The sequence below is a fragment of the Amyelois transitella genome, chromosome 26, assembly GCF_032362555.1.
Source record: "Amyelois transitella isolate CPQ chromosome 26, ilAmyTran1.1, whole genome shotgun sequence".
In the NCBI taxonomy this organism is placed as follows: Eukaryota; Metazoa; Arthropoda; class Insecta; order Lepidoptera; family Pyralidae; genus Amyelois; species Amyelois transitella.
This window is the reverse complement of record NC_083529.1, coordinates 3,693,581-3,706,467: the sequence shown is the minus strand read 5'-3', so window position 1 is coordinate 3,706,467 and position 12,887 is coordinate 3,693,581. Positions and strand designations below refer to the sequence as shown.

Below are 12,887 nucleotides of genomic sequence, written 5' to 3'. Positions count from 1 at the left end.
TGTGACGTCAATAAGTGATACCTTGTATTCAATTTTGAAAATAAATCTATTCTATTCATTGAAACTTTAAGAACTACACTTGTACTTACCCATTAACTTTTCTTGACAATCCTAATATTAAAGATCTTCTCCAATATTGAAAATAAATCTATTCTATTACTTAACTTACCGAGATGAATAGCGTCGACATGTGCGGGCAGCTCTATGGCGTCGGTGAACAGCTTGCTGTTGACGTACAGCGCGCGCGGCGAGCGGAACACGCCCGACCCGCCGAACGCCACGATTGCGTATCTGAATAACAATATTTATGAATTCATTATAGTAATTAAAAAAAAATACCGTGTTATTCCCGCCACTTTAGAATAGGACTATATTTTTCTAATAGATGGCGTATATAAACTCGAGATTATTCGTGTAGGTAATGGGCTGGTAACCTGTCACTATTTGAGTCTCAATATTTTCATTAAGCGATACAGCTGAACGTGGCCTTTTAGTATTTTCGAGAATGTTAGCTCAGTCTATCTCGCAAGTGATATATATGTAGACGTGTCGTGACAGGAAATTTATTATTTTTTCTATTGTTGCCGGGAATCGCAAGGCATTTTGCTTAAAATGCTTATTTTCTTGGTTCTAACCTTTTTAGTGTTTCTAAGAAACCCTTTGACATTAAAATTTGTACGTACTTATACAAATGACATTTATATACGTACCTATTGTCCGTCAATCCACTGCCTTGTAACCTAGTATCGAACGCCTCCACAAAAAGATCTATGTTCTTGCGTTTGCGCAGATTTCTGTTGCAATATTGAGCTTCAATCACAAACACTACGTCGGTGGAGTTGGGCACGTATTGTAGCTCGTGGAATGATCCCTCTTCTATGACGTCGCCTTGTGGGGTCGTACACCTGTAGAAAAGAGAATGTAAATGTTAATATGGGGTGAAAATGCATTTTGTTGTATGTTTGTAACGTGAAAACTTTCCGACCGCTGGTCTTATCAATCTAAAAAGTATGTAAAATCTGTCAATATTATTCGTGGGGCAACAAAATCGAAAACTATTTAATTCTTTATAAATACTTAGTTATTGCTGAGTGTCTTGTATCAGTGAACCTGCTATTGACCTTTTTTTTTTTCTATTCTTAAATACGTGGCGCTATTTTTGTAAACGGTTGTTCGTCTTCCAAATAAATAAATATTAAGAACTACCCATTTTGTGGGTATGAAAAATAGATGTTGGCCGGTTCTTAGAGCTACTCAATATGCTCACAAAATTTCATGAGATCGGTCAAGCCGTTTCGGAGGAGTACGGGAACGAACATTGTGCCACGAGAATCACTACATAGTATAAAACAAAGTCGCTATTTTAGCTGTTTGTCTGTATGCTTAAATCTTTAAAATTACGCAACGGATTTTGATGCGGTTTTTTGGTAACAGGTAGAGTGATTCAAGAGGAAGGTTTTTATGTATAATTTTTTCCGAATGTTGCACCCGGGTCGCTAGTGCAGTATAAAGCACTGACTGCATGCAGTGGTCGGGGATGTGCGTGGCCACGTGCTGCGCGGCGCACAGCTGCAGGTAGGCGCTGGCCAGCGCGCACGCCGCCGCGCCGCGCGCGCACTCCGCGTGGAACGGCGCCGCCGAGATCTGGGGGGCGCGGAGAAAGGAAAAAATTCATTCATAAAAACAACCTAAAAAGGTTAAATTGAAATCTTAACGAAGCTATGAACTGTGACAGATACATTTTCTTGCATGTGAACTACTGCTTACATTGTATTCGTAGTAATTGACCAAACGAGTGAGGTCTACAGATCAATTCGGTAGTGGACTGTACTCAAATAAGTATACAATTTTACCACGAAAGGGTAGCTTTCACAGTAAAAATAATTAAAACACAATACTTTCTTCAATAAACAAGCGATTATTTTTTAATTTAATAAAATGTAATTATATATTACACCCTCAAGTCACGTGAAAATGAACACCAATCAAAATGCATGACGTCACTTGTTGCAAAACAAAAAATTTCGCTGTCAAGTACTATGGTGTTTGTTGATATTTGGATAATATTATTACTGTGATTTCCGTGCAAATTCTTCGATTTTTATTTTAAATTGTAAATATGTAGTCTCTGCTGAACCCCTTGATAACAGACGTAATCATATCTATAAAAAAAAAACGTAACAAAACAATACACTCACGACAGTAAAGCAGGGATGCAACGGCGACACCTTATTCATAAAGAACTTGTCGCATTGCGTGTCGTTCTTGATCTCGAGGTTCTCCAACGGTGCGCCCGCGCCGCCCAGCGCCCAGCCGCGCGCCAGCGAGCGCTCGTCCGCGGCGTAGGCGCCGCCGGGCAGCCGGAACTCGTCGAACTGCTCGTTGTTGTACGTGCCCAGTAAGCCGCCCAGGCTTGCGTAGCACCAGCCTAAGGTGAAACATAAAAAAAAATATATTTTACATACATACATAAAATCACGCCTCTTTCCCGGAGGGGTAGGCAGAGACTACCTCTTTCCACTTGCCACGATCTCTGCATATTTCCTTCGCTTCATCCACATTCATAATATATATTTTATACATATATATTTTATTGGGTAACAAAATCATTACAAATAAAAGTAATTGCTGGGGCCTCCTTTTAAGTGAAAAAAGCTTGTGCCAGGAGGCTGCAAAACATTTTACATACATATAGTCACGTCTATATCCCTTGCAGGCTAGACAGAGCCAACAGTCTTGAAAAGACTGACAGGCCACGTTCAGCTTTTTGGCTCGATGATAGAATTGAGATTCAAATAGTGACAGGTTGCTAGCCCATCGCCTAAAAGAAGAATCCCAAGTTTATAAGCCTATCCCTTAGTCGCCTTTTACGACATCCATGGGAACGAGACGGAGTGGTCCTATTCTTTTTTTTATATTGGCGCCGGGAACCACACAACACAGTGAAACATTTTATATGTAATTTTATTTTTTAATAATGGATCTTTTCTGATTGTAAATGTATATGTTCCTACAAACTTGGCCGGCGGCTCACCTGTAACCGCGTTCCTACTGTGGGTAAATCAAGTAACGGTACTTAAATAATTGTTATTTTACAGTTTAGTTGCTTATACGTCAAAAACCGATCGGCGGTAATTGAGAAGTCTGTTTTAATTTTAAATATAAAACTAACAATAACACATAATAAGAGTACTTCCATGGCTCCGCCCGCGTTAATTGACAAGTCCCGTTATTTTCCGTCCCCGCAGGAATTTCGAGAATTTCTCTTATAGCAACTATCAGTCTCTCTGATACCTATATCAGTCAATTAGTGTCCTCTTATATATACTTACTAGCTGTCCCGGCAAACGTTGTTTTACCATGTAAATAATATAAAGTAATTACTAGTTACAAAACATGTTAAGGGTAGACGACCCATATCACTAAGGGGTATGATATATAGATGTTGGCCGATTCTCAGACCTACTCAATATGTTCACAAAATTTCATGAGAATCGGTCAAACCATTTCGGAGGCGTACGGGAACGAACATTGTGACACGAGAATTTTATATATTAGATAGAAAAAGATGACTCTTACCTGAAACCTGTATCTTGCATGACCTGAACAGCAGATTGCACTGTATGTCGATCCCTTGCTCGCTCTGTACGTTGATCAGGTCTGTTTGTCTGTCTATGATGAACCCGTCAATCGCAGCGGGCAGGCTGAGTACGTCGTTACCTATTGACACTTCCTGTATAATATAATAAAAATGTATATAAGGTTATTATACCAGGTATAAAGAATAATGTACTAGTAACATTGCCATTGACACTTGGCTCTGTCTACCCCGCAAGGGATATAGACGTGATTATATGTATGTATGTGCTATGTATTGTTATTAGCAATGCAAACCTTAAAAAAAGACAGATATCAAAAATGTGTAAGCGAAGTACATACATACAAACATATGGTCACGTCTATATCCCTTGCGGGGTAGACAGAGCCAACAGTCTGGAAAAGACTGAATGGCCACGTTCGGCTATTTGATAGAATTGAGATTCGAATAGTGACAGGTAGCCTATCGCCTAAAAAAGAATCCCAAGTTTGTGAGCATATCCCTTAGTCGTCTTTTACGACATCCATGGGAAAGAAATGGAGTGGTTCTATTCTTTTTTGTATAGTGCCGGGAACCACATTACTAATGCAAACCTTAAAAAAAGACAGATATCAAAGGCGAAGCGAAAGCGAAGAACAGCAATCAATTAGAACACTTACCTCCTTGTACAAGTCGATCCGTATGACCCTCTGGGCCGTAAGCACCAGCAGGTCGTACCTGGCCTGCTGGTTGCTGGCCATCACCACGGTGAAGTTGTTCTGCCGGTAGTCCTTGCTGAGGAGGAAGCTGCCCTCCGACGAGATCGTGAACACGCGCTTGTCGAAGGTCACCAGGGTGCCTTGGCCGGTCATGATGGCCATGCCTGGAAGGTGTTCAATGATTGTGACAAACTGAACTTATGTGAATGTGGAAAACGCTCAACGATATAGGTGAACTTCGTGTGGAGTGTTGGAGGAATTCGTTAATTTTTTTGGAAATACTTATATGGGAATACATAGATACGTACATATAGTCACGTTTATATTCCTTGCGTGGAAGACTGAGCCAACAGTCTTTAAAAAAAGGACTGATACGCCACTGATATAATTGATATTCAAATTTATTATATAATGACTATAAGTATGTACCTATTTGTGTTAAATAAGATCACTCCTCTTTCCCTATAGGTATAACAGATACTTGTTTAACCTTTATTCATTTGCTACAATCCCTGCATACCTCTTTCCCTTCATCCAACCTCATCACTCTCGTCATACAAGCTGGTCGAGTTGAGTTATGCGTATTATGCTTGACTTGAGTTTTCGCCAGGACTGCGCCGATTTGATCACGATACGTTAGTTCTTTCTCTTACTAGACTTACTTACTCTTACTCTTATTTGCCTCGTATATATTCTTAAGTCAATCTGCTTTCAATCATTTTCTATACACCATAAAATAATGAAATAACTTTAACGGCAATTATACTTATGGCCGGCACAGCGAGTAAAAAGAAAAATAATCTTCATTGAAATCTGAGCTTCAGACCATTTTCTTAGTATTGAGATTTTATCATAAATTAGCTCATTCTATGTCTCATTCGTATTAGGGCATTTATAAAGCTAAGAACTTTCGAAAGGAAGAAATAAATAGACATCAATAATTGAATAGCAACTTACCCGGGAACGGCGGCAATATATTATTCAGGTCCATATAGGGTCTTATCTCGTAGTAATACGACCATATGGACCTGTTGGTGACCAGCCAGTCGTCCAGGAAGTCCCGCGCGGCCCGGTACTCGGCGATCTCGCTGAAATCCGGCGTGCGGTTGAAGGCGTGCCAGGACATCGGCAGTTTCTGTTCGAGCAGGATCTCGCCCACGCGCGGGTCGAATATGAAATTCGTTTTCGGTGTTCGGTGCCTGTTTGAAGAGAAAAAAAAATGAAAATTGTAAATGTAATAGTATTGTATTCGTTACTAGTAAGAAGTGTAGGTAAAAAAAACAGGGGACACTAGACACATATTTCTGTTCATGATCTATGAGGGCGTTAAATTTTCAAAGGAAAATTTCTTGTAAAGAAAAAAAAACAGTTTTGTTTTGAAATTACGTTAACCTCATGAAAACGAATACCCTATCCAGCGTGCATTATATCTTGTCCCTTGGACCGCAGAGTCCACTGCTGCAGAGTAATCATAGGTCCCTGGTGTGATAAAAACATAAAGCAAAAACATGGCGGAGGCAGTTCATCGTGGTTTCTGCCAACAATCAAATCTGTCTCTATCTCGGCCTAATAAATTATAATGAAATTTCGTTAGTATTTTTTTCTTTCTCTCTAACTAAGTCATACAAAAAGGAATAAGGATTACAATATAATTATCAATACATCAATTATATTCTCAGAATACATACATACATAAAATCACGCCTCTTTCCCGGAGGGGTAGGCAGAGACTACCTCTTTCCACTTGCCACGATCCCTGCATACTTCCTTTGCTTCATCCACATTCTCAGAATATAATTGATAATTGTATAATGAATAACTTGAATACTATCCTATCGAATTAGGTATATCTGTAATGATAGGTTAAATTTGTGAAAATAAATAAATAAATAAATAACTTACAACTCCTCATATTGCAGCGCAGTTTTGTACATGTCCGTGAGTTTCTGATACAGAATGTCGCCGACCGTCTGCAGCGCCTCCCCGATCAGGAAGTAGTCGTACCACCAGCGCAGGCGCTCGTACGCTTCCAAATACTGCAATATTTTAAGGTAAATGAATACTTATTCTACTTCAAATTTTCCCGATGCAATATATATATATATATGTGGGAATGAAAGTAAAACAGTGCGGAATTATATCGTTAATCTTCTTATTTTATTGGACTTCTTAAAAACACATCTTATAACGTCTTACATCGTACCACAGACTCACTATCCTATCTCTTAATGTTACCAACGTAAAAATAAGTAAGAGGTCAGCTAACAAAAACGATTTAAATAATAAAAACAAAACTTCTCCCACATATATACACATACCATTATGCATGTGTCCCAAAATACTATGGATTTTCACTTGCTACGACCCAAAAATTTTTCCTACTTCCGCGACATGCAATTACTTTTTTCATACTGTTTATATTTCGACGTCATAGGTACTCCTAACATCGTTTTTGTTGCATTACAAGTGTTATAAATAGCTTAGCAAACGCACAATATGCCGTTACTCAAAATTAAAAAAAAACAAAAAAAGAAAGATTTAAATTATAAGGACTGCTAAACGGAGAGATGCCTTAATTATAAAAGATATTAGACATATTGAATCCGAATATGGACGAGATAGGCACAATCTTTGATTAAAGAGTTGCTAGTGAATTCTGAGCCAATGTGTATTATGAATGGATATCAACATACCTTCTCTCTAATATAAACCACTTGTTTAGTCTTGAGGAAGGCCTCCCAAGCGCTCTTGAACTCGGCGTACAATTGAGCTATCTCATCCTTGAACGGAATATACTTCTCCAGCTTGCCCCAGATCACGTCGAACAGCTTGCGACTGTACTTCTTGATGTTTGTAAGGTAATCGTTGTTCATTAGATCCTTGTAGATTCTGAGGGAAATGGTTATGTATAAAGTATCATTAAAAGTACATAGATGAATACAAAATAAAAAGTGAGCACGCAATTTTGACTTTTAATATTCGTCAAAAACGGATTGAGTTTCTGATATATTATATTGACAAAGCTTAGAGTAGGTCATTATGTGGATGATGTAGAATGTGATTAAATAGTATTTAAAATTCAGGACAGATATTAGGACCGTCAATTATAACTTTGCCAAATCTTATTAAAGCATTTAAAGTTTAAGTTTTTAGTGGACGTTGAGATTTTAAGCCAATAATGAAATATACAAAACTTTCTGATGAAAGTCATCGGCCATTTTCGCGTTGATTGGCTATAATAGAAAAAGTGATATCTAATACTTACTTATCCATTTCCTGACCAAATGTCGACACATAGTTAAAGTATGGCGAATCTGTCAGATCTTGAGTCCTTTTGTAGAAGAAGTCCATAACGCCGTGCCAAATCGTCACCACGAACGACTCGGTGTAGTGCAGTATCTTGAAGAACAACGGCTCTATGGATTTCAGCAATTCCTGCCAATACTTTGATAGTCTAGTCGTCGCATTCACCCAGGTGTCCTCCCAGTATTCCAACAGCTTCATATGCATGTCCCTCACGAAGTTATCATACTGTAATATCATCGCTTCCAATCTATCAGAGACGAGCTCCATGAAATCCGCTTCTAAAACTTTGTTCACAGACTCCAAAAAGTTGGAATACGCCATCTTGATCGTGTCCGCTATGTACGTCAAGCTCTGTTTTATCGACTGACTAGTGTTTCCCATCATTCCCCACATGTCATTCACGATTCCTGGCAAACTTTCCAGGTGGTTCCTTATAGCCATTTCGTCTAAAACGTAGTAAGTAAACTCTACGATATCTTTGACATAAAAATCGTTGTTACCATAAGATTCATTCAAAAATCTTTCAAAATCGTCCAGATCATCTTTAATGACGTGTAAATCATTAAGATCGTCCAAGAAATCTCGTATGCGCGGTTTCGCGTCAGACCATATGTTTCTCAGGGCCAAATGGGCTTCCATCGGCATTTCTTTGATGATAACTAAAGTTTCATTTACTTGTCCGTACAAAGATTTGAGTGTGTACACGAATGTTGATTTGACTTCGCCGAAGATCTCAGGTCGCCATACTATTGAGCTGGTTAGGAGTCGGGAGTGGTTCAGTCGGATGTAGGAGGCGAGGTCTACCGTGGTGACGTCGTCGAAGTCGCGCCACGCGTCGAAACGGGCAGAGCGAGTGTCTATGATGCGGCCGATAATGTGGTAGGAGATGTCTGAAAAAAACAATTTGATATTTACAGAACTTATCATTCTCGTCATTATTATAGCTTTTGCAGGAAGTTTCACTCTCGTGGGAATTTCCAGAAATAACTAACCGACGTTTATCATTCGGGCTATTAAAATTGGGCCAGCAGTTACGTCGTGAAAGCAGACAGATCTTTTTTCAAACATAAAAATTGCATCGATCAATCAAAAATTATTCCTAAGAATACAAATCATACTACCGAAGAAGTGGAAGTGAACTATGATTAAGGACAAGGTTACCCTATATCCAACAAGTCTCGAACTTTCTAAAGGGCTTTTTTAATCTGGGTGATTGTCAATATTACCTCTATCAATAAGCTTACCATCAGAACTATTGAAGTGGGCTATGAGCGATCTGTCCTTCAAGGATAACGTAGCAGCTCCCGTGTCGTTCCCAGTGGGCCGGTGCACGGAGGCCAGCATGCGGTAGTAGGGGAACGTGAGGTCCCAGGTTCCGTTGGCTTTGTAGAAGTAAGTCTCGTTTTGACGCTGGAAACATTACTTACTGAATTAACCTATTGAACAATTTTATTAAAATACTAAATTGTCTACATGACAGTCTTAATCATCCTGACTTTAGTCCCTATTTCTAGGGAAATCCGAAATTCTCCCTATATCCACAACCCAGGTATGGGGAGGACTGGTAAAAGGACAGTCAGCTACATTACGACCGATATTAAGAATTATACTTTAAGAAATGAGGGTAGAAAAGACCAAGCTGTTTATATGAAATTTAAAAGTGTGGGGTTTTGAAAAAAGTTTGAAAAAATTTTATCAAATACATTAATAATAAAATTATTTAAATCAAAGTACAAATAAACTGATCTAAACCTTACCTCCCATTTAATAGCACTCTTATTCATATCCACTAAAAGTTTAGTCGACCGCAATTTCTCATACAAAAGCGACTTCTGAAACCTATAGTAATTATTGAAGTAGTACCATCTGCTCTGTATATTTATATCAGACTTCATATCCAAGTCCAAATTCGTCGATGGATGAGTGCACTTAAGGGCGAATTTATAGTTTCTGATTGGTCCATTAGAATTGTCAGTTAGTATAGATTTGAGCTTCAGATATTCGTTTTCGTAGTCCGAATATTGTAATTCTAGAGATACGTTGGACATGACCGCTGGTGTGCTGAGGTAGTTGCCTTTCAATATTACGTCCTGCAAATAAATAAACTCTATAATTTTGTAGGTTTACCATAGATACATATATATAGTGTTGCAGGTGGACAAACAAAAGCAACAAAGAGTGATTATATACCACCAGAAATATTTTCCAACAAATAAGTTAACGCCATTTGTCGCTTGTGCATATTTGGTTACAATTGGTTTTATGTATTTTAGTTTAAAATTCTTAGCCGTAACATGCCATCTCACTCACTCACCTTCCTAAACGAAGGGTGCGACAAGGAAAGATCTACATTATGCAGACTGCCTTCAGCATTCGGTGGGCTATTCCATCGTCCCTTCAGTTCAGCAGATTTGTTCCCTCTTTGAACGTCCCACGTTAGTAAAGCGCGACCATCTAAAGAAGTATCTTGGAGATGGTATATTGCATCCAAATTGAATGAGCGGAGGGGATAGCACACGTTCATGAAAAGTTGCTGAGATTCGATGTCGTCCTGTAACAAAATAATTATATGATATCATTTTAACTTCAAAAATGAGTTTCTCGTGTGGTTCTCAACTCTTTTCGTGATTAAAAAGAAAATAAAATATTTTGTTGTTACAAGACAGTTTTTGAAGACGTAGATAGAATAGAATAGATTTATTTTCAAAATTGGATACAAGGTATCACTTATTGACGTCACAAAGATGTTTGAGCGTTCCTTTTAAGCTCAGAATGAATGAATGAGAGCATTAAAGAAGTAATAGGTCTTGGTCAACATGTCATAACATTTAGACCTTCATAGGATATCTAATCATATGAACATATCTCACCTATTTAAAGATATACATAAATGACTATTACAAAAAGCCTTACCACAGTCAAATTAGTGACATGTATATCATAATTGATCCACACATCGTCCGCCCACTTGACTTTGCTCGCTTGTTTCAGCATCTTATCCACCGCCTCGTACCGGTTTTCGAAGGACCAAGTTCTGGGGCCGTGCATAGCCGTCAACTTCAAGTTCTTGCCGATATCGTAAGTGTATACGTCAAGTTTGCCTGTCACGTTGAATTTCGTGGCGTTCGTTAGGTGGAATACGGTGGCTTGTTTTACGTCCTGTGTATAGAAATATTTGTTAAGTATGTGAAACTAGCGACCCGCCCCGGCTTCACACGGGTAGCATTTATGAAAAATTGAATACAAACTTTCACCCCTCATAGATTACATAGATTTAACAAACATACCTACGTAAACTTAGGATAATCGAAAAAACAGAGGATACTATTCACCTTAAAGATACAATATTAAAAAACTCACAGTGTTTCCAGTCTCGTCGTATTCGTGTAAGTATTTCACTCCTAGCGGCGTGTGCGCATTTTCCACCTCTATATTAGTAGTTGCCAAGTCGAGGTTTCTCTCGCTTTTGCTCAATACCTGAGTAAAGAAAATGGGGGTAGTTTTAAGATTTTTTGATGATTGGTGAGTTCTACATACGTTGTACAAATGTGGGCATTTAGAAATTGATACTTAATTGATAGATGGATTCTGTTCTAACAACAAGGAAAAAAATCTTACAAAAATGTTTGATTTAATTTAAGCATTGTCCTACCCCATAAGAAAGGTTATGTGTGTTGAGAGCTAAACGAATTCTGGATCCGGTTAATACTTATTTCTAAGGTGCTATTTCTATGCCATAAGCTAAGTTACAATTAAATAGTTTACAATTTGTCTACATACATATTTAATCATCAATTACGTATCATTTATTATGATAATATCTAAAAGAACTGATGTCATAATAATGAAATAACTATATGAGAATTGTCTTACTACGCTTAAAAAAATAAACAAATTACAAACTAAAGCATTAATATTAAAATCAATCGTTCTACCTGTTTAAACGACGCCTTAACGAATCTCTCTCGATCGAAATCGACTGTTGCATTTCCATTGCTCTCCACATCGCCTTGTATATAATAATACTCCGTGCTGACCAAGTGCTGAGTGTTCAATGGAACCGAAAGTGATATCACGCCATCTTGGACGAAACCTTGGTCGCGTTTTGTGTAGTGGTGGGTGTTGTTGAACGATGCTGTTTTGTTTGGCCAGAATAGTTCTACCTTGTTGTCTGAGTATTCGTCTAGATTGTTGATCTATGGGAAAATAAAATACGAAGTGTTTTAAGATGAAAGATAAAATGTGTGTAAAACCTTTCACGAATGTTTTAACAAGTGATCTTATTATTGATGAAAGAAACATTCTTTTTAACTTTATGCTCGTGGTATCTTGCGCACGAAATACTGTTTTTTAAAGTTCCGTAGGAATTTTGAATAATGTACGCTTTTAAAAGCAGTTCCAGACGACATGTTTATTGCTGCTGTATCGATTGAGCCTTGTCAGAAAGTCTTATCTTTTTATCAGGCTTTATTTCATTATTATAAAATGTATTAAAAAAAATAATTATTTATTCAAAGTACACACAGCCTTTTCCACTGTTTTATCATATGTACATAGTACCTACTGATTAAAACGTAGGAAAAAAAAATTGAAAAACTTACATCGAAAATAGATTTGAGCCAAGGCAGCCTCTGGAAAGGCGTGCTAAGGTTGAAATGTCCGTCCGTGTGCTTGACGCCGCCGTAGCGCAGGTCCAGCTCGCCGATCTCACTGCGCCCCGGCTGGTACATCCAGCCCCTGGGAACGTCTCATCATGTCAACACTGCACTGCTGACAGGTCAAGGAGTTTTGGTAATAGGGGTATTACCAAAACTCCTTAACCTGTTAGGGTAGGTCAAATGTTAGTAATCAAACAATTGAGTTGCATCCTAACTAATATTATAACTGCAAAATTAAGTTTGTTTGTTGTATGTTCACGCGTTGTCTTCTTGAAATTTTGCATATATATAATTAACACATAGACTGCCATGTCAGTCACAGGTGACTGACAGGTATATAATCTTTGTTTTAGCAAATCTACTATGGCACGCTACGTGTTAAGAGTCTGGAGAGGGACATGTGGTACTCTTCATCTAATTAAAAACCAAAGTTCCCATGGGATTTTTGAAAAACCGGTATACCTTTGTAGGTGGCGCTAAATTTGTAGCTTTTTGTTGGTGACGCTAAATAGCTAGAAATAATACAAAAGCACAAGAATTCACTGTGTTTTGTGATTGTACGTACATAGAAAAATTGATGAAGACTCCGTCTTATTCAAAAAGGCTCGGTATCTTGCAAAGGATATA

The 12,887-nt window shown here is 38.1% G+C and overlaps 1 protein-coding gene across 1 annotated transcript in view; it reads right to left on the bottom strand.

Moving 5' to 3' along the window:
• The window catches only part of LOC106135284 (uncharacterized), a 49,185-nt gene that overhangs the window by 4,909 nt on the left and 31,389 nt on the right, over window positions 1-12,887 (bottom strand). Inside the window, exons 49-65 of the mRNA XM_060951773.1 lie at window positions 12,204-12,339; window positions 11,538-11,798; window positions 10,963-11,079; window positions 10,516-10,761; window positions 9,917-10,153; window positions 9,360-9,692; window positions 8,847-9,012; window positions 7,562-8,492; window positions 6,990-7,185; window positions 6,199-6,332; window positions 5,254-5,495; window positions 4,258-4,460; window positions 3,580-3,733; window positions 2,199-2,428; window positions 1,520-1,644; window positions 711-905; window positions 170-291 (exon numbers count right to left, since the gene is read on the bottom strand). Coding sequence (XP_060807756.1) covers window positions 170-291; window positions 711-905; window positions 1,520-1,644; window positions 2,199-2,428; window positions 3,580-3,733; window positions 4,258-4,460; window positions 5,254-5,495; window positions 6,199-6,332; window positions 6,990-7,185; window positions 7,562-8,492; window positions 8,847-9,012; window positions 9,360-9,692; window positions 9,917-10,153; window positions 10,516-10,761; window positions 10,963-11,079; window positions 11,538-11,798; window positions 12,204-12,339 — 4,028 coding nt within the window. The remainder of the gene's footprint in view (window positions 1-169; window positions 292-710; window positions 906-1,519; window positions 1,645-2,198; window positions 2,429-3,579; window positions 3,734-4,257; window positions 4,461-5,253; window positions 5,496-6,198; window positions 6,333-6,989; window positions 7,186-7,561; window positions 8,493-8,846; window positions 9,013-9,359; window positions 9,693-9,916; window positions 10,154-10,515; window positions 10,762-10,962; window positions 11,080-11,537; window positions 11,799-12,203; window positions 12,340-12,887) is intronic.